This window comes from Paramormyrops kingsleyae, chromosome 16 (assembly GCF_048594095.1).
Source record: "Paramormyrops kingsleyae isolate MSU_618 chromosome 16, PKINGS_0.4, whole genome shotgun sequence".
Taxonomy (NCBI): domain Eukaryota; kingdom Metazoa; phylum Chordata; class Actinopteri; order Osteoglossiformes; family Mormyridae; genus Paramormyrops; species Paramormyrops kingsleyae.
Window position 1 is genome coordinate 23150511 of NC_132812.1, and position 27374 is coordinate 23177884.

The window sequence follows — 27374 nt, forward strand, 5'->3', positions numbered from 1 at the left end:
CATGGTAACCAGGGTAAACAATGTGGGAGTTGGAAATCACTCATTTGTGGAGAGACGTGCCATAATAGGTCCTCTTCAGAGCCATGCAAAAGAAGCACATGAAAGACTGTGCATTTTCAATGGGATAACGAGCGGTTTAGCTCTCCTAAAGCAAATTATAGAACAAAAATTCAAGTTTCCTAACAAAACACACTTCGCTAACACTCAGTCTCAGCAATCTCTCATTCATTATTTTTTAGAGTCGGCATCTCGACAGCGCAGACCTTTATTTCAGCTGTTTGTGCATACTCACATGCCACTACAGGGCGCTGCCTTCAGCAGGCATGAGCGGTGCATGCAAGCGAGGCTAACTGTCAGTAAAAATGAGTATGAATGAAGCCAGGAGGAGTCATTAGAGGATGCAAGAGGATGCTTTTAGTAGAAATAACAGGAATACGGTGTGTCGGTATTCTAGCCGAGGTTATGAAAATTTAACAGCCCCTCCGTGATCTCCAGCAGCTGCCAGTGACACACACACATATCCATTTTTGAAAAGTGATGCAACTCCTTAGCTGTCAGATATGTCTGGAACGAAAGGTTGGGGGGCGGGGCATAAGGGATGCTGAAGGTAAGAATTAGGAGCGACCCCCTTCAGTCGAATAACCAATCAATACTGAGTGCGTTAGCGCCATATGCCGCTGTTCCTCCGGGTCTCTCTTGACTTCCAGCTTGTGCAGCTGACTTAGTGGGCCCTGAATGGGGGGAGCCAGCCTTCTGTATTACACACCAGGCAGTGGATTATGTGCCCCACAATAATCCTGCTGAACACACGGGTTCCGTAGGTGCCTGTCGGGATTCAGCGGGATGGAGGAGGATTATTATCTGTGGGTCTCTGAGTCGCAGAGTGACCGAAAGCAGCAAGAAGCAAGTTTCCTTGTGCTTCAGCGTTTTATCTTCATGCAGGAAGGGAGGGACTGAGAGCATGTTGGTTTGATAGAGCAATGAAAATGAAAATCCTAAGTCAAAATGAGGCAAATAGCAGATGGAATGGTAATACTTTACTTGAGGGGGCACAAATACTTAGTAGTAACTCAGCTACTACTGATGAATAAATCATGAACAAATATATTAGAGACTTGAGATAAAAATGTCAATTCATTTTTTTTTATTTTATGTTTTTTTTAAGACATTATTGATCTCATGCGAGGAAAATGTACTTGCCTAAAATAAAATAGCAACAGAAAAACAAACTAAAACATACCATAACAAAATAGAAATAAACAAGAAAGAACATTTATGAAAAATTTGTGCACACAATTACACATATTGCACACATGACGTGAGTAATTGCACAGATGAATGTCACATACACAGATATTAAGAAAACTATGCAAGTTACATATATACAGTGGATATTGCACAGCGCAAAGAACAATTATATATAGTGGACAGTCAGTAGTTCACAAAGGTTTGCAGAATTAACAGATACAGCAACAAACATAGTGACTGCTTGAGATAAAAGATGTGCCATGATTCATTAATGATGAATTAACATGAGATCAGTATGTAGCTAAGTGGTGGTTAATTAATACATAAGTAATAGCATTATTTGTGGGACCGAGTAAAGTGTTACTGATGGAGTCAAGTGAACAAAAATATATTAATGGTGCAATATGTGGCTGCAAATAATTCACTCCCTGTTTAGAGTATCGAACAGAGGAACAGAGCAATCCTGCCAGACTTCTTGCATCGTTTCGAGGTCTCCTGCGTTACTTCTCATCCTGAGAGAATATTTCTGAGGGTTCGGAGTGAGTGTAGCCCACATTCAGAAACACGCTCAGAACTTCTTGACGTCAAACAATGAGGTGGGAGAAGAAGAGGAGAGCAAAGAAAACTGATGAGGGAGGAAAAGGACAGAGAGGCAGGAGGGATTTTACAGACTGAGACACGCGGAGACACTTCTGGGGGAGGGCAGGGGAGGCAGCGAGTGCGGTGCTGCTGGCAGGAGCTGCGCGGGAGATGGAGAGAGAGAGAGAGAGAGACAGGGAGGGGATGGGGACTGGAGGCAGGAAAGGGGATTCATTGGGAGACAGCGATGCTGGATAAGTGGGAATCATCCCTGTTAGCCAATGGGTTTAAAGAGAGAGGCAGATGTCATTAGACTGAGAAGAACCACCTCCAAGTGGACGAGCTTCCCCTCAGTCGGGAGAGCGTGCTGCGTGTGATCGGAGCATCACATCAGCACCGGCTGCATCCTCCTCTTCGGGTGCCTGTTCCTTCCCCCTCTCTCTCTCTCTCTCTCTTTCTCTTTCTCTTTCTCTCTCTTGCTCTCTCTCTCTCTTGCTCACAGTCGTGGGAAAGCGGCAGTTGCAGCAGCACAGGTAAGTTCTCTCTCTTCCTACCCATTCTTCCTGAGTGCTGGTGGGGGGGGTGGTGGTGGTGACCGATGACTGTCCTCGTGTCGGTGTGTCCCCTCCTGCTGGCCCGGGGCACTCTGAGGTCACGGCAACAGAGCGGCCAACTCTGTTTTTTTTTTTTGGAAGCCAGACTTGCAGGTGACCTGAGCAGACAACTCCTGTCAAACCCAAGGGGCAGGAATGGGGCTGTTTATTAGGGCATATAAAAGCTGAGCACCAACTTCAGGGCAGTGGGGACAGGCGGCCCTGCTGGGGACTTATGGTGCTTAAAAACAAAGTGATCATGTAGAAATGACGAAAAGGGAGGGTTTACGCTTTTGGGGACATGTTATGTGCAAGAGGCTGAGTTAGGAACCCCAGGTGTCTGAAAATCCAGACAGGAAGTAATGACTGGATGGACTCTTGGTCAGTCAGGTTTAGAGTTAAAAGAGCTGTGCTCCCTCCCATTGGGGTTCGGGGGGGGTGGCGGGGGGGTTGTTCTGTATGTTCGGCATTGAATGCATGTTAAATGTCACTTTCCCAGAAATATGTGCTGTTTGTGAAGCTGCTTTTGTTCTCTTGTAAACGAGGGCAGGTGTGCTGCTCATGCCACTGTACCTCTCGCCTGTGTGTCTCCAAGCGCACAGTACAGACTTTTTCCATCGGAAAGGCTTTTTCACAGCTGGCTGTGGCTGTAATTAATTGTAACTCTATGCAGGGAGCATTAACTCTCCATATGCAGGAGCCATGGAGGAGAAAGCTTCTGTATTTGCAGCTACACTGAGTACATTGGTTAGGTGCTACATGTTAGAGGTCTGGATTAACAGTGGAGCCTTTTAAATGCTTAATAATTTTGTTAAATGAGTACACATGGCCATAGAGGAGGTACCTTGGAGTTTTTTCTTTGCTAATGATCATACATTCAGTTGGCTTATGGGGTCTATAAGAATGTAAGAATATGAAAGGATGTCCCTAAATGTATTCTACAGTTTTGTATCCTTCTTTTGGGGCTGAATTAACAGCCCATACCGACATCCCCATTTGCAGACTACTGATATATTAAAGTTAAGCGAAACTAACAGGGAACCTTTATGTTTTTGGTTATGTGATGTTTTTTTGGAGGGAAACGTATCCCAGGCTCGCTGGAGTGTCGGCACGCCCTAATCTTCTTTACCAGTTCGGGCTCTCAGATTTGTGATGCCTCACACACTCCGATCGGTGCGTCCAACAGGCGTGTGATTCCTCGTATCCACATGGCGTTTCTTCACTACACCGTTCCGTTATGAAGTTGGCCGCAACATGGCCGTGGCTGTGTTGGGGACGTCGGCGGTCAGCCCTGCTTTCAGGAAGTCCATGTCATTTTCACATTAGATTAAAATGAACTCCCAATGACAAAAAAGGAACATGAGTCACTTATGCGATGGCTGAATTATTATGGTGGTGGCTCTTGCTGTTTATCTTCAGCAATGTGACGTTTCTTTTGAAGTTCAGTTCTGATGACAATGGACAGGTTGTTCTGTAACTGAACATTTTTAAGCCATTGAACTACTTATAAGCTAAGGATGTAGTGAATTAATGTGGTTTATTTAAATGAAATTAAATGAGATATATGCATGAATTTTGTGAGTAATTTCATTTTTTACCTAGGTGATTAACCTAACCAGGGGTCAGTGGTCCCTTTGCTGAACCCTCCCAAACACACATACTACACAAAATCACTCACTTACACTCAGAATGAACCAGGCTTCTTCCCCTCATCTGGAGTGTTGCGGATTCGGGTCACACACCTCGCAACTCTCTGTGTTCATATGGCATCACTTTCTCATTAGTGTTTCGCGGACCAGCGCCGAAAACACCACTAATTGTCATTCGAGTCCCCGGCCGCTACATGGAATTTCATTAATCGCCGGCACCGCGGCGCCGGTGATTGCGTTTAGTGCCCATAGCCTTCAGCCCATTGTCTTCTCTTTGCCACTGTGGTGATTTCGATTCAGCGTTGAGTGTCTCAAAGTATCGGATTTACAAATGAGACGGGGAAAGGCAGACAGGTGTGTTGTTCTCCCCAGACTTCTGGCTTACATTTGCCTTTCCACCTTTTTTAGGTCGGTTCTCTGGTTCCAAGCAGCACCAAAGGTGACAATTACTTCGAGCTGTGCTTCGGGTTCTGTTGGGTCAAATTCCCTGCATTACACAAGCGCCTGAAGTACACGCACATCTTAGCACTGCATGAAGTGTGTAATTGACTCTGCTGCAGTTTTCTCGCTGTTGGCAAACCAGCTCTTATCCATGTCTGAGGCCAGTATTTTAGAAGGTTATGGATATCCATCCACACATCAGGAATGTTTGATGAAATATGTTTTCTCCCTCTCTCTTGAGCAAGGTAAACAAGCACAAAGGCCTTTGGTCTCATAGATTCCCTTATCACAATACAAAGCATCCGCCTAAAAGGGAACAGAATGAAAGTGATTCGCGGTATCGATCAGTGCATTGTAAACATAGCCTGTAATGCCTTCACATACGCTTCGTGGCTGTCCTGGGAATTATCTATGTGCTGCAGCAGGTTTGCAAATTTAAAAAAAAAAAAATACAAAAAACAAAGAACGACAGCTTTGAGCGGCTTTTCGCAGCCAGGCTCACGTTAACCCACGTTCCCTTTTGTCCTTTGTCGAACACGCCCAGACACACGGCCTGAGAACTCGCAGACTCGCGCCATATGTCGTCGTGTTGGAGCTCGCCGGGGACATGGGTCACTCTGCACCGCTCCAATACTCCCCAGCGGCCTGAGGCATGACGTCATTTGGTGCTGGGTTTCACTTCCTGTCTCCGTCTGGGAGGGAGGACACCCATTTTTCTTATCTATCGACCGGACTGCTCGCTGTCCCAGCTACCTGATCCCCTTGTTGACCCAGCGCCCCCCCCCTCCCCCAGCCCCTCCTTCAGTCTGAAATGGTCTTGACAGCTGTTCACCAGAATTTTCTATCACGCAGACCTAAGAGCTGCTCGTTGCTGGAGAAGCCGGCCGTCACGGGAGGGCCTGGCCTTCCATGTCCGCTCCCATCCGTTCGGTTACTGCTCTCCGTACCTTCGCCGGCTCTCCGTCTTGCTACACGAGCCTTCCTTGGTGGGCAGAGTCATTAAGTATCTGTGTTGAGCCATTACGCAAACTGCTTGCCTGTGCTTTTCCTTTAATCATTCCGTCGTGTTTTGCGACCCTCAGATACCAAAGCTCTAGATGCTCCACTTAACAGACATGCTTCTGCTACCTTAACAGTTTGACATTTCAATATGTTTTGTTCGCATTAACTATAATGAGTATACATTAAAACCTTCTGAAGAGTGACTCAAAAGCTGAAGCTAGTCTTATAATAGCAATATGAAACAACGTTTACCAAACGATTCAAATAGAGGATAATAAAGCATGAGATTGAAGAAGCAGAGTGTTTGCATCGCATTGAAGGGAGCCTCTTGGGGAATTTTGGGTATGTCTTTGAACTGTGGATTGTTCCGTCCTGTATTCTTCAAATTTCTCGTGGGTCTTCAATTCCCAGTGAAACTGGGCTTCATGAACTTATTCTTTAAATCTTTTTGTCAGAACTTCCCTCTGCAGAAGATAAAAGGGAGACCACTGGCCCATCTGCATGTTTAGCATTAGTGGGGCCGTCGGATTTATTGATGCAGTGGTTGTATTTTTTGTGACAACAATCGAAATGAAAAAAGCGACCCGGCTGCATAATTGACATCACCCTTTTATCCACCATGTTGTGAGTTGCATTTAACCTTGCCAACTGCATCCAGCGGAAGCTCGAAAATATGGTCCCGAGTGCCGTCAAAAACTGAGGACTAAATTTGCCCGTTTCATCAAGGTTATGCCAGGTCACATACCCCCTTGTGGTGGGAGATTCACTTACAGAACCTCAAATTATCCCAGTGAGGGGCAAAGCTTTTGGGGACTTTTTGGTTGAGGTTGTGGTTGCCCAATGAGAACAGCAGCAATCGAGGCAGTGAAGCATAGACGTGTCGTTCAGGAGGGCTAATGTCAGGGGCGTTACTTTACTATCAAAAACACCCCAAGAGCTGCTTCATAGCCACGTTAAATCCACTCCCCTTTTTGCAGTCTGATTTAGTCCGGTGGGTATGTCTGTTCCATCCACATGGAGTCCCATGGATCAGTAAACACTCAGAGAGCCAGACAGCGTGGATTCTGTTACTGGCCTGTTAGAGATGGAGGAGATCAGTCTGGCCCACGTCAGAAAGGAGCTGCTCAAGCAGAGGCAGATGAAGGCCCCAAGTTGCTCCTGCTACTTTCTACTCTGTTATCTTTAGTTTCCGGGAGACTTTCCGATCAGCTCTGTTTTGAATGGTAGGGATATGGCCTGGTGAGATGCTTCGAGGGGGTGGGTTTGTCCCCTGTATATGCACAAAGGATTGCAATGTGGCAACCATATCACCCCCCACCCATCCTCCCTACTCTCACCCCAACCCCATGACGCACCCAATCCGTTACTACCCTTAGTCTGTATCTTCAGAGGCAAGAGAGGCAGTTTTTGGGAGGAGAGCAACTGAGAAATACTGACAGGCACAGAGCCAACATGCCACTCTACCTTTCCCACGATGTCTATGTGGGAAGACTGGCACCGTCTGAAAACTATTTTCCATTGTCTGTGGACTGCATCTGTGGGCCTTGATATAGCTTAGACCAGAAGCTGTGGCAATACTAAGACGCTGGAGAAAACAAGAACTTACCTTAATCCCCATTATTGAATATTACATCCTATTGAGGAATAAGCCATTCTTAACATCCCGCATTAAAAACCTCAGAAGTGCAAAAACACTTTATTAGACAAAACAAGAAGCCCAGGCACTGAGTAAGCAGGAGTTTATTTGAATGACTGCAGAGAGCATTTGAGCAGCGCAAAGCAGCCGGTATCGCAGACACTGTGTGCCAGCAGGGAAACTTCGAATCAGAGCGACGGCTTCCACACTCATCTCGGCACGGCCCTTATTAATGGAGGCAGCGTCGGGGCCGTTCTGCTGTTCTCGCGGCTACACAGAGTGAGGTAATCCTGAAGGGGCCCAGCACTCATTTCCATATCCCTCCCGGTCAACACCTGCTCAGTGAGGCGCGTGCTTCAGGCGTTCAGCCTCCACAGACACAACAGCTCAAGGTTCTGGTGCGGTGCAACCTCAGTGCCTCCACACGGGGGCATCAGTGAGTACCCACTAAGCCCTGTACAACCAGCATACGCGCACAGATCTTTCAGTATTTATATTCAGTAGAACAGGAAATACATTTTAATTAACGAATGCATCCTAGTGTAGTGGATGGTCAAAAGTAATTGCACAATGCTAATGACATTAGCATATACATTCAGTAGCTGCCATGTTGCTGGTGTGCTGTGCCGGTTTTTGGTCAAATACATCAGAATTGTCAGTTAATACTTTAAAAGATATTCAGCAATCATGTGGGTTTATTACTTGAGAATGGCTAGTTTCTATCTTCAACAGACTACTCATTAATTACTTAGTTGTTACCCTCATCAAATTATGTGAAATGCACAATAAGCTTCATTTTGATAAAGTAGCCCCCTTGACTGGCCCTGTGGAATTATGGGTACCCAACACAGCGTCTACTCAGAGATTCCCATTGGACATCCCTTTACATCTGTTGAAACCTCACAGAACCTTAAGTCTTCTAGTCTCACTGCGACTTGCGAGGAGATACAATGTGGGTGTTTGATTCTTTTTTTTCGTGTTTGTTCCTTTGATTTAACCCCTCTCTTCAGAAGTTTCTAATCCCTGCTGGGTTTAGGGTATTTATGCCCCTTTCAGATGCTTCCCCTTTCGCCTGGGAACACAGAATGACTGACAAGTGCTTGGTTTAAGAATATTCAACGTATGAAGCAGGGGCTTATGGGAATGATGGAGGGTTTTTAGCCCACCGAGAGCCATCCTCAAGTTCTCTGCAGCCTCAAGGCTGCATTGCATTATTTTTGAGGGTGACCTACTTACATGGTGCTGCTGGGAAGTCACCTGATCCAGCCTTGTGAGTATCGCTCGAACTTTTTGGATTACTGTGTACCCTCTGGCTTTTAAAAAAATTGCGTACATCACGCTACCATCATACACCAGCTACTACTGCGACTATCCTTTGAGGTACTGGATACTTCTGGAGAACAGAATGGAGAACATGGCTTGAAAAGTGTATGATCAGTTGTAATTTCTTGCTTTTCAAATACCTCCCGTATTTGTACAGAAGATACATATTTGTCAGGAGATTGATGTTTCTTGTTAGGAATAAAGCTAAACATCTGTATTCCTGATACTTTCATTTTTTCTCCAATCTTCTGAAATAAGAACAGGGATTTATCCTCCACACGAGGCTCGAGCCCTCATTATGTGTGATGGTCACACTGGTGCAGCTGGGGTCTCAGCTTCCGGCAAGATCCCAGGAGGGGTCGTGGCAAAAATTAAACCATGGTGGGCAGCACGAGAGGTGGGGGGCATCTTCGGGGCTCCTGGGAGGACGGGGGGGGGGGGCGGCTTCTCTGACACCGAGCAGATGAGTCGCTGATATACGACACCAGGAGCAGGTGCTGCGTGGTGCTGTTACTCTGCCCTTTCTGTTACTATTTTAATGGCAGCCACCAGCCCCGGCCATCCGGCCCAGCGTGACGCCCACCGCCCTGCTCCCTGCGCCTTTCCCGCATTCTCTCAGAAGTTCATTTCAAAACAGAATCGATGCCGCTGAACAGCCAGAAAACAGCTGGTTGATGAATATTTTCATTATCGCTGTTATTACTTTGTCCTTAGCAGATGCTTTTATGCAAAACGATTAGCGTGCTTATGGGCACCTCTCAGGCTTGGCAGAACGGGCACCTCGTTCAAGGGTACAACAGCAGTGCCCGTCTCGGTGCTTGGCATTACAGATAACTGGTTTTCTTGTCCATTTCCTCAAATGCTTTGCTGCGATCCAAAGTGACGCAGCTCGACTGAGGAAGGAAGACAGATTTTATCTTAACCGGGAAGTAGATTGTTCTTGCTCAGGTGTAACCCTCCCTCATGAAGGGGATGTGATTAACAGAGGATGTAGAAATGCACAATGGTCCCTGCTTTGCTTGTTTTCTTTACGTGTCTGAATGTGTGTCTTTCACAGCTCCTGTTCAGTGCCCCTGCGGGACGGTATTATAAGAGAAGCACCTAGTTAAAGGGAGAGGTTCCTGACTTTCTTCAGGTCTCAAACCCATAATGCCTCAGTACATTAATTCCCCCTACAGTGCTCCTCCAAACTACCTTAAGTTTTTCTTAATTTTGTAGTCAATAGGTTTAGTACTTGCTCCCTCCTCTAGAAGTGGCTTTCCTGTTTGGCAGATCCATGTTGTGTGGCACTGTGGCAGCGTAAGGATATGAAGTGCGTGTAATGTGTGACAAGCCCATTTGCCGACCGTTTTTCAGGTCCCCACAAAGATCTGCAATCAAAAAACTAAAAAATGCCAAATGTCTCATATTTTGTTTGGTTACTTACAGTTAAGGTTAGGGCTGGGTAGGGGTTAAGGCTCTCATGTTGGGATTAGAGTTTTCCCCATAGAAATGAATGGGGAGTCCCCACAAAGATATAATTACAAACCTGTGTGTGTGTATGTGTGTGTGTGTGTGTTTGATATTTCCGACGGATGTTGTCATGTAAGCTATCCTACACCAGCAATTCTGCATCATGTCGATCAATAATGAATAAGCCATTGATATGAGGACAGAGGGGCTGTTTAAAGACGCCATGGGGTCTCATTTGGCAGTTCTCTATTTTTGTTTCGAATTTAAAATTGCTTTTATAAAGACTGTACTGGCTGGTGTGTTTATTCTTGGACAGCTAATGGCAGCCGATTATATCTTATTAGTTTTAATTAAAACCGCAGCATTATAGATACTTTGAAGTCTCCTCTGCATTTTTAATGCTTTCAATACTTTTGCCAGAAGCATTTAATCAGTCATTGCAGGTGATGAGAGCACATGACGAAAACGAAATCCACAAGCACCCAAAAAATTGGAACGTGTTCTCCCAAATAGCACTACATACGATGTTCTCAGCATTTTTGGCCAGAAGCAGCAGGTGTTGGCCACAGAACAAGGGACAGTAACGTGAAAGAACCTGACTTAGATCTGTCAAGGGCTCTGCTGTTGTGCTCCACAGCTAGGTGACTAATCTGAATTAAAATAATCACCGTTACCATGGGATGTGTGGTCAAATCCATCCATCCATTGTCTGTACCCACCTGTCCTATTCAGGGTCATAGGGGGTCCCGAGCCTATTTTCGAAACTACGGTTGCATGGCAGGGAACAACCCAGTATGGGGCAGCGACCCATCACAGGGCACAAGGCAGGGAACAACCCAGGATGGGGCACCAACCCATCGCAGGGCACAAGGCAGGGAACAACCCAGGATGGGGCAGCGACCCATCGCAGGGCACACTCACACACACGCGCACACCTGTGGTAATCAGCCTCGGCATGTTTTTTGGACTGTGGGAGGAAACCAGAGTACCCAGAGGAAACCCTAGCACCACGAAGGGAGAACACGCAAACTCCACACACATGGAGCCATGGCAGAGACTCAAACCCTTAGGGGTGAGGGAACACTGTTGACCACAGTGCCATCGCACCACCCTAATCAATGATGATGATGATAATAATAATAATAATAATAATAATAATAATAATAATAATACTTTGCTAATTGTCACGTGAGAATTCAAACCAGTAACCTTCCATACAAGTTATCTGGCTAAGCAAGAAATCCTGCTTTGTGTTATACTGGCGCCTGGTTTTTCCTGCCTCGATATAGCCAGCGAGTGGGTGACTCATTGTTATGACTGACTTTTCAATGCTGACATTTTAAGGGCTCTCCATCAGTGTCAGTGTCATGTGACCATGCCTGGCACTTCAACTAAGTGTAGCCTTTGTCAATAATTGCTGTCTGACCTTGTGTTTTTTAACCATTTTTCAAATCATCCAATTAGACCTAGATTCATGTAGCACAGATGGCAGAGTGCAACTGAACAGTTCCTGCCTTGCTGCTTCAGTGTTATTCCTGCTGACTAACAGCAATCAGAGTGACACTGTTGACCCGCGTCAAGTCAAAGACTTTTGGTCTGTCTGATACCAAAGTGATAGAGTACAGTGACGCAGAAATTTTACCAGAACATAATGTGTCATACTTTCTGTACCAGTTCCAGGCTGAGTCCTCCTCAGATATTCTCAGGGGGTTTTATGGGTCCAGGACTGATGAGAGAGATCTGACACCGCAGATTAGGTTAAGCGCGTGAAAGTGAAAGTGAAAGGTGAACGTCTGGCGCACGGATTGAGCGCTGACCCTTAATGACCTTTGTCTTAGTGAGGGTACTGCTGATTTAGATGGGGATTCTGGCTCATCAAACATTTACCAGATGCCATGCATTATAAATGAAGCTGAGGGCTCTGCGTCTGTGTGTTGACAGAGGCGTACCTGCAGTCTGGCTCTTTCGTTTTTTTTGACGTATCCCAGTATGTTACTCATATTCCCTTCTCACGGCCTTTTCGGCGCGTCTTGTGGTCTTTACATGCTTCCCAGCTGATGCCGGCCGCGATGCTTTTGTGGCGAGGAGCCATCGGGACCAAGCGCCATGGAGGCGGATCAGCGTTTGCGGTCTCCTGGGCGATCTCGCGAAATGCCCCTCAGAGAAATCTGTTAATGCAGCACAGGTCGGTCAACGTGGCTGGGGAAGGACGGCATGTTCGGGGAACGAGGCTGAGAGCCATTCAGCTCCTTATACGACTATGTTAATTACCAGAGGGCAGTTTGTATACACTGAACGAAAAATGGAAGGGAATAAGGTTAAATGGCAGCAAATAACAGTAAATCACAGTGGTGAATGTGGAGTCTGCTGCACATTCTGAATGAAAAGAATAAAGGTCACAAATGGGTACGAAAAAAGAATATATTAAGAGTAAACAATTGGTAAGACATGTCGTTGATAGTCAATTTGTTTTGGAACAATGCAGTTATCTGTAATTTGTTTGTTATGAGTGTGGATCCTTAAAAAAACCACAATGAAAAGAAAGATTAGCAACAATAGTTGAACAAATAATTAATTGTCATTTATAAAAATAAATATGCATGAAAGTAATCATTAAAAAATATATTATTGGTTATGAAGGCACCATTAGGAAGACCTTGGTTACAGTTGGGACTGCATGTTCCCCCCATTAGTGCTGACTGTCTGAAAATAAAAGGGGGGGGGGGGGGGGGGTGGAAGAAACGCACAGACTATAATTTATTTTCTGATCTGTTCCCTATTCAGGCTACAATGGCTTTAGAGGAAAAAAAATGAAAGTAAATTTAAAAACGGTAAGCTTCAGAATTCTATTTCCCTTAGTCTGGACCCATTTGAGAAAGCTGCTCATAATCAGCTGGCAACTGATTGGACGGTTCACCCGGCACATTTTATTAGGTTTATATTGGTTGGTTCCCTTCCTATTTTAAGCCCCTTTAAGACTGTGCAGGGATTGTCCCAGTGCCCTCCCTGGATAGAGGACATTCCTTACTAGTCACCACAGTTTGAAAGGTTTTTCATAACTTTCTCCATATATTATTACAACTAATATATATTTAGTACTTATAATGACATAAATGATGTAATGATGTAATGCCTCATCTATTTGGATACAAGTACAGTAGTTGAGTTACTGTTTTTTTCCTGAGGAAACAGCAGCGGTTTGCCTTATAATTTAAACCTTTTGTGGTCCCCCACTGGACCTTCCACTGGCCTCCCCAGCTTATGCTGCAGAATAGTCCCACTGGATTCATATTCGGTCATTGGTCTGTCTTTGTACCTTTGCAGCTTCTTTCGGCAGGAGTAACAGTTTCAAAAGCCACAGAATGTGTAGTTAGTCTTTGAATAGGATTGAATAGCCTAAGCTGATCCTGAGGTTATAAGCTGATCCTTGTCCTGGTATGTGGGTCGATCAGAGAATTCTCAAAATTCTCTAAACTAAAGCTCACCGTTGTGCTGTAATGCACTAGAGGATCAAGAAATGATTTATCTTTAAAACTGTATATCCAGCTACACTTTCTGTTTAATTAAATTAATCGACCGACGTGTTTGATCCGCTTAAAAAGCCAATGCGATTGTTAGACCTTATTTTCCTGGTCTGTGTCATACGTTTATGACTTAAAGTCTTCTTGAATGGTTTAATTTGGTCCTTGATGGCATCCTCGAAAGTCATTTAAAATTCCTCTGGCCAGACTTATTTACAGATGCTGCATATAGGCAGTTTAATATCCAGCTTGAGAAATTTGAAAAGGGGGTAGGGGGAAAAACATTTCCATTTCAAACAGGAATATTGCTTTTGGTGGAGTGTGAGGGTAACAGGAGTGTATCTTTATCTAAGTCTGTGATCTTTTATAGAGGATCAAATGAAGGGAGATTAAGAAAATCAATAAATAGATTTTAGCAGACCTCTTGCTTTGGGTCCTTGCAAAAAAATATCCCCCCAGCTGTGCTGTGTACATTGGCGGACCCAGAGACTGCCTGCAAGAACACATTTAGTGCACGGAGGCCTGGGAAAAGCCTGTTATAAGTAAGCAGGACAGAAATTTCTATGCATATGAAGCAACCAATGAGATTATTGAAAACTGGCATGGGTGCAATACCTATGTTAGGGTTTGTTTACGGAATGACAGAATGAATAAACCTGTGTACAGCTTTACCCTACTGTAACTGTACAGAACAAGCTGACATACATGCATGCGACTGTCACAACCTGCGGAACGAAGTAAACAGGAAGCGAAGGCAAAGGCAAACAGAAGGGGCTTTATTAAACAACTAAGGGCAATACAGAAAAGAAACAGGATTGCAGGGAATCCAAAACAGGGAAGGCAGGGCACAGACAAACACTAGGAAGCAAAGCTAATCACCGATTTGGGGAACACGAGTCTAGGAGACACTCAAATTCTAGGCTAATGAAGGGGCAACCAGATGCAGCTGTGAATGGTTAAATACAGTATGAGGGCAGGAACAAGAGGTAAGACAAACAAACAGGCGTGGCTTGTTAGGGTCGTGCTAGGGAGGAGACAGGAAGATCAGGCAGACACAGTGGACAGGGCGTGACATGGACATTTTAATTTAAGCGTTTTCTTCATATATTAATAATTAGCGTGTTATTATGTATTGCTTGTCTAGAGTGATATGGCAATTCAGTGGGTAATACTGGTATCTGCCATTTGCAGGGGTTGGGGGTTCGAACCCCACCTTTGCTCTGTGTGTGTTGAGGTTGCATATGTTCCTCATGGTGTGTGGGGTTCCCTCCGACACTCCAAAGGTCCGCAGCGAGGCTGTTTCGCATGTCTGAATTACCAGCAGTGTGTTTCTCACCACTGTGATGGACTGGGATTCCAACCTTGTGCCCAGTCCTGCCTGGGACTGGTTCCAGTATAAGCTGAGCAGAAGTGGTTAAAAGACGGATGGATCTTCTTTTAGTTAAAATAAAGCTCCTGCTTTTTAGACTGTCTGTACTATTGCTGGTGACCATCTTTCCCCCACATTTCTGTTCTCCTTAGAAATACATTTCTTTCTGCCCCTGCTATGTCACTTCAGCTGCTCTATTTCCACTCAGGCACATATTGCATTTTTGCCTTAGCAGCTGGTTCTTATAACAATTTCCGTAATCACTTTATCATATTGACTTACCGACTTACTTTACTGAGCTATTTACATTCTGTAATTCTGTTAGTACCATGCAGCCGTGTAGCTGTGCTGTGATAATAGGCAGTGTGGACAGTTAGTGTGTGAATAGGTAATATAAGTGGCAAGAACATGCGAAATGTAATGAAGACCTGCAAGATGACTGCTCATCTGCCATAAGGTCGGGTTTGGTCTTTGTCTCCATGATACCTGTTGTTTTTTTTTGTTTTTGTTATTTCTGTAGTGCAGGACATCTGGAGTCTTGAGTGTTGAATCTGTTGTCTCATTCTCAGAATGTCATGTGACTGTTATATATTATATATGTTTATGTTCTAATTAATGGTATCAATAATATCATATATGGAAGTCTGAATTTTCCTGGAGAAACTTGGAAAATGCTTGTGGGTGTTAAGAAATCTTCAGAAAATGGCGTTTGGGGGTTGTAGAATGTTTTTTTTAACTGTTGCAGTTGTGTTGATGTTATTAAAGCAATTACTTTCTTTGTTCAGTCTACATGGCTAAAATCTGAACGTAATTTTATTCAGAAAAACATTGTGCTGCTTTTGTTTCTCGGATGTACAATTGAACAGAATTGGCCACTGGATAGTTTTCTTAAGGAGTATTTTCTTTGGATTTTTTTAAGAAAGGGAACTTGCTCATTTTCACAGCTGGCTTAGTAATGAGATACATACCAGGCTCACAGAAAGTCTTGGGGCACTTGCTTAATTCTGAAAAATGTTGCAAATGTATTGGTTTCATAAGAAAAATCCATTGACAAGCAACATTTAATATATCTGCATGTATCTTCCACACAGACATTTTCTTTTTATTGTCATAATTTTTTGACTGACTCATTCAGTTCATGCAAATGTAGTCATTGGCTCCCTTTTTTTTTTTTTTTTAACTCAGAACAGCTCTTTTAGAACTATAATTTGGGTTTCCATTTAATACTACTTGAAATTAATGTTTTACTTAAAACTACTGGTTGTTTGTAATGTTATATATATATACACACACACACACACACACACACAAACAAATGAGTAAGGTAATGATTTTTGTTATAAGATCAATAAATCCTGAATTAAGCAAGCATCCCCATCCCACAGTAGCTGTGACCTTGTAACGGCTCCAGCATTGTTGCCATGGCCCTAGATCAGGATTGCCCAGTCCCAGTCCTGGAGGGCCAGTCTGCATCACAGTTTGCAGATTTCCATTCCCAAACACACCTCATTCAGCGCACAGGCCAATTGCCATGTTTAGTAGGTCTGTTTGAGCAGGGAAATCTGCAAACTGTGTTACAGACCAGCCCCCTAGGACTGGAACTGTGATCCCTGGTGTAGATTTTGCATCAGTGCAGCGGGTTGGATTTGATTTCCTCCCCCCTTTCATGCCGTCTTGCGTGCCCGTGACTTCCCTCCCTCTTCATGGAGCTGAAATACAGAAATCCCTTGTGCTGCTGCTGTCAGACCACCAGCGGGCTGTACCTACTGGGAGCGCAGGGGCTGCTCTGCATGGAGACTGGAATCAAACATGGATTGTCATTTTTTTGGGGGGGGTGGGGGTGGTGGTGGTGTCATACCCTGTCCAAGTATTTTGTCTGTTCGTGTTGATAAGGAAATCGTTCGGTTCCAGACTCATTGTCTCAGATTTAGGGGAGAGGTTTTTACAAACTTGTGCAATTTTCTGTGCAAAACCACACATGTAAAATGCACTTGCCTCTAGCCCAGAGTAGCCGAAGATCCCTGTTTGTTTGGTCTGACTGAGTTTTAATCAGTAAACCATTACCGCCGTGCTCAGGGAGGGGATTCTCAAACCACTCCCATGCAATTAGCCACTGCAAAATTGCCCAGGTTTATGTGTTGCCACAAATCTGCCCACATTTTCCTCCCTTTCCATGTCAGCTGTTTCGGCCACTTCTCCCCCTCTGCATTTCCGTGGGAATGGGAGGCCAGCAGAGGCATCCAGACTGCCATGTGCAGAGCGCCGAGCTGGCATCGGGCAGTGACATCGCTTATTACAATAGCCGACATGTACACGAGTGCCGTCGACCAACGTCTGCCTGCTGCATCATTATTACTGATACCGCAGTAATGTTATGGTTTCGGCCCGATGTTTTGGAAAACCCTCCATCAGAGATTGTAAAAAGGTATCTAGCTATGAAAGAGCCATAAAAAGTAGCTGTAAAGGGCTTATAAAATGGGCTTCCCATGAGCCAGCTTTACAAGACAGGTTTTTAAAGCGTGAAATTTACTGCTGTGCCGGCAGGAGGCTGTGTTGGCGTGCGTGAGCCGTGCCCAGTGACGCAGGGCTGCCTGTGCACAGACAATCCGGAGGTGTGAGCTCCCTACTGCTCCATCACCGGGTCACAAGTGTCACACACCATGCAGATACCAATAAACAGGTCAGCGGGGCCCAGCCCTGATCTCACCGCTTTAACCTCTCTCACTTTACCATGGTGAACATTTCTGTCTGCCGCAAGACCTCCCTCCCTGCCTTATTGAATTGACTGACGATTACTTTTAGTAGCAATCCAAAATATTTGCCCATACACTGCCTTTGTTCATACATAAATAAATTGAAAACTGTATAGTGAAAAACACAATGAGAATCAAATCAAATCAAATAGGCTTTTATTGTCAATTCCCTATATGTTCATAACATACAAGGGAATCAAAATGCTGTTCCTCTCTCGTCTTTGTAATGCAGTATGAAAAAAAAGGGAAAAAAAGTATAAAGTATAAACATATAAGACATGACATGAGATAAATACGATAAAACCTCTGTACAGTATACAGTACAATATACAGCCAGTAGTGCAAACAGTGATGTAAAGTGAGGAAGTTGTAGAGCAGCTTTTTAGTGCAAAAAAGACAGTTGGCAGGTAGTTCCTTGGTAGATAGTGACTAGTATGACTGATAAAATGAAATAATATAGTACATTACTAGAATAATGTACGATATAATGGTATTAACATACCTATTTAATTCAGAGCTTCTTAAAGATTCGTGTTACAAGTGGAAATCTTAATGAGGGGGTGGGGTAATGATCCATCTCAGATGGAAGTGTCAAGTGAATATTTTGCAGTGAATCATTCCACTTGTCTGTCATCCTCCCATCATTGTCTGCGAGCCTTTTTTGGTCTGTACTCTTTTTTTATTCTGCATGTTTTTTTTTTTAAACGCCTGCAGCCGCCTTTCCCTCCCTTCCTGATTTTGGAAAATTGCTCTGTCACATGATCGGGTTAAAATAGGCCAACCAATGAGATCGGAGCTTTCCCTTTCAGCGCCTGACACAGTGACGTCTGTGGCTCATGTGGCACAACAGGTAGCCTTTTACTGGCTCGCAAAGGAACGACCTAGGAGGAGGAGGAGGAGCAGGAGGAGGTGCCGCCTGCCTGCTCCTCTCTGCCTCCTTCTGTCAGGCCTGCTGTCATGTTCATCGGTCCCACAAAGCCAACAGGGCTCCTTTCTGTCTGCCACGCTAAAAATTCATGCATCATGATGAAGTATCGCCAGGAATGTCTAACCCCATGCTTCTGGAACAGTCTGCCACCCTGGCAGTTCTACAAACGCTGGCACCTACAATGCGGACTGACCACATGACCTTTCTGGGGAGTCACTGGTCCGTGGACCAGATCTGCTCTGCTGGTCCAGGAGATTGCTCTGTGTGACTGGTCTGGACACTCAGCCCATGCCCTGAGCCAGGGTCTCTCCTGTGTGGCACAGAAGGGTCCCTCAAATATTCATTTATTCCTTTTGTTAACACTCTTATCCAGAGAGATTTACATAATCCTGTTACTTTCAATCAGTCTAAAACGGTGTCCCCCAAAAGTGTGCGGGTTAAGTATTTTATTGAAGGGTGAAGCCGTGGGGAGCCTCTTGGGACTTTAAGGTGACTTAACCCCCCCCCCATTTAGGGTGTCACGTAGCTGTAAATTCTGAAGTTGAGAAGCTTTAGTCAGGAGTTTCAGAGCCATTGCAGTATTTTAATGGCCTTTTGCTGTGTTATCTCCTATTTAATCGGCTCATTTAGTGATGCACTCCCTCTATGGTTGGAAATGTACCGTAACCGTGTCTGGTTTCAAAGACCGGGTCAAGGTGAGATGTAATCACCGTCTCACTCGACCTGCAGGCGTAGGCTGTAATTACACAGAAAATGGTCCTTCCAAGTGTCGCTTTGACATCAAGTGAGGACAATTCGGTGCTCCCTTGTTTGTTTGACGGTATTTTAAAAACCCACTTTCAGCTAAAATCGTTCTCCACTGTGGCTCCAGGCCCCTCCGGAGCATCTCTACTGAGTGCAGCTTTTTATTTATTTCATTTTGTTAACTGGACTTTTAAAGCCATTTGTTGAAGGAGAGATTTTCTCTGGCACTGACAAAAATTGCTGATACCCCAAATTATTTGTGATGTATTTCTGATGTAAAAATTAATCCATTTGCACATCTTCCAGTTGCTGATTGTGGACAGGGTCACAATTTTTTTTTTATTAACCTTAGCCTTGCAAACGAATCCTTCAATATTTCTGACATTTAAATGGAAGACCCATGGTGCCTGAATGCTTAGAGCCTGCAAAGATTTGTAACAGTTACAAAATCTGCAGAAATCCTGCCGTTCCCTGCAGAAGTGTCTCTGCCAAAGCCGTTTTATCGCGAAGGTAGCAGAGGCAGAGCAGCACGTAGTCACGGGGACTTTGCACGTCAAAGCTGCGAAGCCACCTCAGCCTCAGCCCCGAGCGCCGCGCGGCCAAAGGGACGTCGCGCGGTCACCGTGCCTTTCCTCCAGTCCAGGCAAACAAAAAATGCGCAAATGAAAAAAAAAACAGAGCCAGCTCTCTGCCGCACGCGTCCTTAGAACTGGCGGCTGAATAATACGGATTTGTGAGCGATTATTTCTTTGACTAAAGGAATAATTTTAATTTAGCGCATGAACAAAGGGTTTCGGCGCTTCTGCGGCCATCACAAAGCAGGCATGTCGCAATCCCGGCAGCGCCAGCAACCGCGGGTGGATATGAACGATCGTGCGATAGTTTTTTTTTCTTTTTTCTTTATTTGGAAACTATCACCTGAAAAGATTATTTTATTTCCACCCCATCTGGATGAAGAACATAATTGTCAATTTTCTGTATTTCAACTTCAGGACTTTAAAGCTTTCATCTCAACAAATTAGATTTTTTTTTTCAACCTTAGCTTACACACTGAGTATCTGGTTCATTGGTTGAGTAATAAGTGTTTTATATGCATAGAGAGAGAGTCTGTCACTCCACGGCTTTACAGTAAACCAGCCGCATGTGGCAGGTCATATAGTACAACTTATGGACTGTTAAACATTAGTGTAATAAAATGTCCCGTGCTGTAATTCTGCCATAAATTGAATTATGTTACACTCTGTGTTTAATACCGGCTTTCGTCATTTCTCTGTGACAGTTCTTCAGAAGTTTGCCATTATTCCTGTGTAAACACCCCGGTGTGGAATTGAATCGGCACGGCTGATCCGCAGTGTTTTCTGCGGGTGACTGTGACTTAGCATCGACCACAAAGTGCAGGTGACCATGATATGGTGGTAATGAATACGGGAAGTAGGTCCTGATATGGAGGGGCCACCTCAGTGCGGAGGGGTCCGCGACCGATGTCACCCCACAAACCATATTCGCTATGTATCAAAAGTCTAGAATTAGAGATGCCTCCCACCATTTATTAGGGTCTTCAAGTTAATGCTTTATAATGCTTAAGACAAACACTTTAAAACATCATTCTTTCACAACAGCAGGTGATAAATGTGACCTTAAAAAGATCTGATTGGTCATTTGTCCCATGCTCACCAATGGAATCCAATCAACTGTATGTCTCCATTGACTGATAGCTGTCCCCTCCTCCACTCGCATGGCCCCCGCCCTGCGCCCCCACGCTCCCCCACTTCCCGAGTGCTGAGGTTAAACAAGTCCACCCGTGATCCCCAGAGAGAGCTGATTCTGATGGCCAGGCCTGAGCCCCTGCCTTCCGCTTCCACTCTGGCACCAAATTATTGGCTTTTCGGAACCACGACTGTCGCCGGCCACCACCCCAGCAGACCACCTCCCCAGCAGACCACCAGCCCAGCAGACCACTGCCCCAGCAGACCACGACCCCAGCAGACCACCGCCCCAGCAGGCCACTGCCCCAGCGGACCACGACCCCAGCGGGCCACCACCCCAGCAGACCACCACCCCAGCAGGCCACTGCCCCAGTGGGCCACCACCCCAGCAGACCACCGCCCCACAGACCACCGCCACTAACTGACCCGTCATGGAAATGACAGGTCAGACGTCCAGAGCTCACACAGAGAACAAGCCCGTTTGCTGGGCGGAAAGAAACAACTGAAAAGTTAGATGAAGCATAAATGATACAGTACCCGAATGGTCCATTTTGGATCTTTCTAGAAATGTGTGAAATGAGTTGCTCATAGGAGTTTGTTATTGGATGGTTAATGCTGGGTTATGAGCAGCAAGTACTGGAGACGCAGGTATGATTAGCTTTTGATTTGCTCTTTATCTGGGGGCACTGTTCACTCCGGCAGGTCTGCAGGGTGATCTGTATTACACATTAAAAGCTTAAATGCTATTTTATAAAACTTCCCTGCCCTTAATGCACTGGTAAATTAAAAAGGAATTTTCTGATGTAAGGCTGTTTCATGGGGATTCTCAAGCCTGCATTGAAATTGCTTTTATGCTAAAAAATGCTTCAAAATAGAAACTGAGCAGCCCCCTCAGTGGGAGTCTATGTGTTGGTATAACTCCCTGGGTCTCAGTGTGGACAGAAAAGGCTTGTGCTCATCCATCCATCCATCCATCCATCCTTATCACAGGGTTGGAGTGAGCCTAAAGTCAGTCGTTGGAATCACAACACCTGGGAACATCCAAGCTGAGACGGCAGTCCATCTCAGGATGCAAATAATCACACACTTTGGGAAATTTATAATCATCAGTTAGCCTAAGTGCATGGCTTTGGAAACTGGAGTCACGCTGGAGGACATGCAAACTGCTGACACGCAGCTGGGATCAGACCCTCACCCCCAGAGATATGAAGATACAGGGCTAACCAAAGAGGCTGTGCTGATGAGTATGTCAACCATGCCGTGCAACACACCGCGATGGGCCGGTCGTCAGGAACTCACTGTCATCACAGGCAATTATCATGATGACACTTATAGCACTGTAGAATTCTCAAAGGTCAAGGCACGACAGATAAGCTTGCTATACCTGTTGCCTCCACAAGCCAAAAGTTATGGAGTTTGCAATAATGGAATTCTCCATATTATTTTTATTATAATATCTGTTTCTATTGACTGCACTCACATTGCCTCAATCTGCTGTGCACTCATTTCTCTTGGCTTATATTAAAGACCTTTTGGATTTGTGGATTTCATAACTAGAGGTATATAACACTGGTAGAACACGGAAATCGATATTTCCACTGGCGCAGTATTTTGATTTAATACTGCTATCTTTTCATTTAAAATGATCGGGCTTCGAAGAGGGGGAGGTCAGGAGTGTAAATATAAAGCAATACTGGAGACATACTGTCTAAAACAAACACTCCCCCCCCCCCCCCCCCCTTCATCCTTAGCTGGAAAATGATTTACAGAGCTTCTCCACTGAAGGGTCTTTGGCTATCGCTGTATCCGAGGCGATCCAATCACTAATACACAAAAGAAACTCTTTGTTTATTTGAGAATAAGTCTGTCGTCCACAATGCCTGTTTTGTTAGACTGTCAGTGACGCATGACGACCGTGTTGGTCTTCTCCAGAAGCGTGGTGGAAGCAGAACGCTAAGTGCAAGCCTGCGGCTGAATTTCCCTTCTCAGGAAATCCCACATTCGGAATCTAAAATGTGCGGGAGGATCCAGTGGTGCGCAGTGCATTATGTGGTTTGACGAGGGACGGCAATGACAAACACTCCAGTTTTTGCACCTAATTTCATTCACATCCTTTCTGCTATAGTAAGATTTGCTAGTTTTCTCATGATTCCTTGAAGAAACGGGTGTCGTTACATTTTTCCCTGCATTTTAGAGCGACTTATTGTTCCTGGTTTATTATTCTGGAGTGCAAAGGAGTTTAGATATTGAATTTTTTATTTAACAAATATATTCATGCTGTTTGTTTATTGTTATTTATAGCAAGTGTTATTTGGTATATATAAAGTTTTCATTTTGATTGCCAATTATCCATCCCGCAGAAAAACATTCAATTTACAGTAAACCACTGGCAAAATTACATAACTTATTCAGAAATTAGGAAAAATTATATTTTCCCGTCTGCGTAGCGTGTGATGATTCTGACCTCGTGCTTGCGTTGTCGGACGTGTGAAACCACAACGTAAACAGTCACCTACGCAGCAGGCAGGAGAATGTCGTTCTGCAGACAGAGTGAGCTTCACTGGCAGGAAGTGACCCGTCTGTTCAGGTTAGGTTGCGACATTGGTGGATCCCAGGGCCGATTCAACCTCGGCAACAATCCTATGTGTTTTCAAAACAAGATGTAGGAATACATGTGATTCTGTTGCTTGTGATTTATTCCACAAGATGTATTGACTACTTTCATCTAGGGCTGATAGACCATTTCCAAAGTAAATGCCTGAACAAACTCAAAGTATCTCTTATTTTTTCTGCTCAAATGGTCTGTAATAAGCCACCGCATTTTTTTTTTTTGACTCCGTCAAACACAGAAGCGGATTGTCAATAGCTATTTGCCCAGATACGTCATTCAACTGCGAGACCGATTTTCATTAGTTAGATCTAACGCGAGACCGGCTCTCAGACGTACTCTGACGTTGCTGTCGCCACAGTTCCTGGTGCGCTGTCACCCGGGGGGATGAGGCTTTGCGGCAGGTAGGGCAGGGAGAGCTGTCTGCCAAGAGTTAATCCTCCATCCGCACATCACATCAGTGGAGGGAGTCGGCCAAAGCATCGGGGCGACACCCCATCCGCCCACGCCTGATGTGCAGTAATCCGCGTGGCGAGAGGCTGAAGGGAGAAGGCGTCTGTCTGTCAGCCCCAATATCGTCCCATCGTCTTATCTCACAGACCCCGACTCGTACGGCACCTTCTGAGGACCACTTTAGCCTAGAATCGCCGCCGTTTCTGCACACCTCCGCTTTCTACATTTTAATGTCCCATTACACGGCCGAAATGAGCTGAGCCAGGCCTGCGACGGGCCGCACGGCAGAGGCAGCCTGTCACTGGTGGGCCGTCCCTTTCTGTGGCACTACCTGCGTCCTGATTGGCCAACGGCACTTAGGAACACCTATCACGGAGGTTGTGAAATGATCGGTTAGTTTAAATGTGTCGTCGTCGAGGTTAATTATGCAGGGACATTAATTACAAATTTTAAAATGTCATACGAGATCCTGTTGTTGAATAGGTCAGAGACTGTGTTCTTTTCTCATAAGGTCTATTCCTTCAGATTTGGTTGCTCGGGACAAATCAAGTTACTACAGTAATTGATTAAATCTAAGTGTATTATTTTTGACATTTCCGTTAATTCTACAGCCTTTTTGATCATAAATAGACCACATGTTATGAGGCACCGTGTGGATGAACGCCACAGGGCAATGCTGGGACGTATGATGGCCTTTTTGTTTGTGATCAGGAAGCTCCCGATGGAGCCGCGTGTCTCCAAAGAGAGAAACTGCCGTATCTTCAGACTCACCGCTTATGGGATGCTGATCTTCTGCAGGAAACGGGCAGATGTGACTCTGACAGAGTGGGGCTATGTCTGACAGACTGGGAAGGTGCTGTGCCTGTTCTTAGGCCTGCTGGGGAAATAGGGGGACAAAGAGCTACTAAGAGACGGCCAAGTAGAATCTTACCAAAAGATAGGATGCGGTCGTTTGTGTCCTTGTTTCCACAGAATTGAATTTAGAAATGAATCCTTTTAGCTCCATTTTCCTTGATTTCAGTCTCAACACCTGTAGAATGCATCCTTGACTGACTACTGCACATTGATGTGCTTAAAAAAGAACTTCCCCTTAATCGTGATAGTTAAATTAAAAGGCTCACTGCCTCTACCCTTGTGTGGTTTCCAAACCTAATTCAGCGCTGATCTTTTGTGTTGTGAAAAAGTCAAAAGTAGCTTCTAAGATGGCAGATGTTCACCGGGAGCTGCCAGCCGATGGCTGTGATCTAATGAAGGAAATGCTTAATGCAAACCAGAAGCTGGCAAGCCTGTCTGGCAAAGTAAACGTTATGAGTAACATATGAAGCGATCAGATTGTAGTGTAATTCCTCATTAACCTCTGGGTGTGTAAGTGAAGCCAGCCTGGGTCTGGGCGCTGCCCGTCCGCTTGGCAGCTGACCTGTCGCAGCCGCGGCTTGGCGCCTCCGCCACCTGGCTCCAGATCATCTTTGCTGACGCTCTGCCTGCTCCCAGCTGGCACTGTGGCCGCGGCAGTGGCGGGAAGGCTCTCCTGTAATAAATAAGTTGGCCTTTACGCATTGACGTGCAATTCTGCGCTGAAGGTTTTATATTTGCACTTTTATTATTCAAAAATAGCGTTCCAGGGGAAAAGGGCAGTATATCAGAGGCACATCTGCTTAAAGACATACTGCAGTGTTTTTCTCTGCCTCTGCACTCGGTCTTATTTGAGATAAATGAACAGTACAAATTCTAAAGGATCTGACAGTTTTAGTACGGCGGAGCGGCTGCCGTGCGCTCTGATGAAATCTCAGCTGAACAGCTGCTGCTGTGCATAAGTACATTTGCTTTATGGAGGACGGAAAACATCCGTCTCTCTGCTCCAGCGTCTAAAATTGATTCCTGCAGAATGAAGCGTCAGATAGTGGCCAAGCCTCCCATGCAGAGCTGAGAAAAGTTTGGGCAGAGAGTGGGGGGGGGGCGTGGGCGTGGGCCTCATTTCCCAGGGTGCAGATTGCAGTCACTCACGCCCAGCTATGGCTGGGAGGCACGAGGCGATTTGGTGGTTCGGGCTGATTGGGGGGTATCTGCCTAAGTGCCGACTTCATCACTGTCTGGAGTAAATGCTGGTGATTGACTGGGATCAGACTCGGAGGAGTGCATTCGGGAAGCCATGACGGCAGATCCCGGTCGCATTTGCTAGTTGTGGTAATGGCAATGTGGCGGTCGGCTTCGTAACAGCTGCCGTTGGCTATTCCAGACGAAAGGGAGAAAGCCAAAGACTCCCTAAAAGCCCCCCCCCCCGGTTTGTTTGCTGTGCTGAAGCAGAAACATCCGGAGCTGAAGAAGGAGTCTAGATGCAGGTGGGATCTGTGAGATCAAGATGGCCAACTAGATTGTAAAGGTGGTGTTTTTCCTAATTGCTGCTTTGTTAGAGAATGTTTTCATCTAACAAAGAATTAAGTCCTGTTTTATCTCAAAATCTGTCACGTTTGTTAATTAAGCTGGTACATACATTGGGAATATCTACAGAGATCAATATCTATTACACGTTTTATAGTTTTCGTACAATTTTTTCTGGTGCTTTTAAACCTTTTTTAAACCTTGACTTCTTTTCTCCAATATTTTACAGGGCTCTGTTCAGTCGTTGTCACCTTGAGCCTGTCTCGCTGGTGTCACAGTCCATGTCTCAGAGTTGATTACCATCCTGTTTTTTCTCCATTGCGATAACAGCCTCCATTGTCTGGGACCAGATGTATTCGTTCACTGGGTTCCAGCCTTATCGTGGCCCCCTGGCTAGCAGGCATGCAGGGGAGTAATCCCACCGTCTCCCTGCCCCTCTCCCGCCTAATGACCGGGGGGGGGGCATGTTCTTATGTCGTCCATCTTCTTATCGAGCCATAGCGGCAATGCCTGGGTTGAGATTATGCCAATCCAGGTTTTTTGTTAATTGCAAACCAGTTTCTGGCCATGGGAAGGCAGCCAAATGGAACATCCAAGTCTTCGGTTTAATTAGGCTTTTACTGGGTCTGACCAACCCATCAACTGGAAACCAGTTTTGTTGCATGCTGCTGTTCTGCTTTGTTCTTTCTTCCCTGGAATCCAAATACGACCTGAGTTGCTTATTTAATGGGTTCTTTCTTCCTCTCCAAAATCTCTTTGTGCTTCCGTCCATAATCTGCTGTCTGGGGCATCATTATTGACATCAAAATTACCCAACGTCCCAATTAAAATGGGCAAAGAAAAGAGCTTTTCCTCCCCCCAGTCCTGAACGGAGTGGTGTCCAGTCATGCTATGGATCTTCAAGGGCTTTCATCTTTGCCAGCCTCCGTGGATCGTGAAGCGCACCCTAACAGAAACTTTGTCTGATTTAAAATTTTAAAATTGCAGGGT

General features: G+C 45.2%; 1 protein-coding gene across 2 annotated transcripts in view; it reads left to right on the forward strand.

Moving 5' to 3' along the window:
• The first annotated feature begins 1989 nt into the window (after positions 1 to 1989).
• LOC111858403 (thrombospondin type-1 domain-containing protein 7B-like) overlaps positions 1990 to 27374 on the forward strand; it is a 123368-nt gene continuing 97983 nt past the window's right edge. The window contains exon 1 of one of the 2 annotated variants that reach the window (XM_072700533.1): positions 1990 to 2360. Coding sequence is in view for 1 of the 2 variants with exons in the window: in XM_072700532.1 (XP_072556633.1) it covers positions 22185 to 22188 (4 nt within the window). In the remaining variant the exon portion in view is untranslated. Of the gene's footprint in view, positions 2361 to 22127; positions 22189 to 27374 lie in introns of those variants that run through there. The other variant, XM_072700532.1, reaches the window with a different exon arrangement.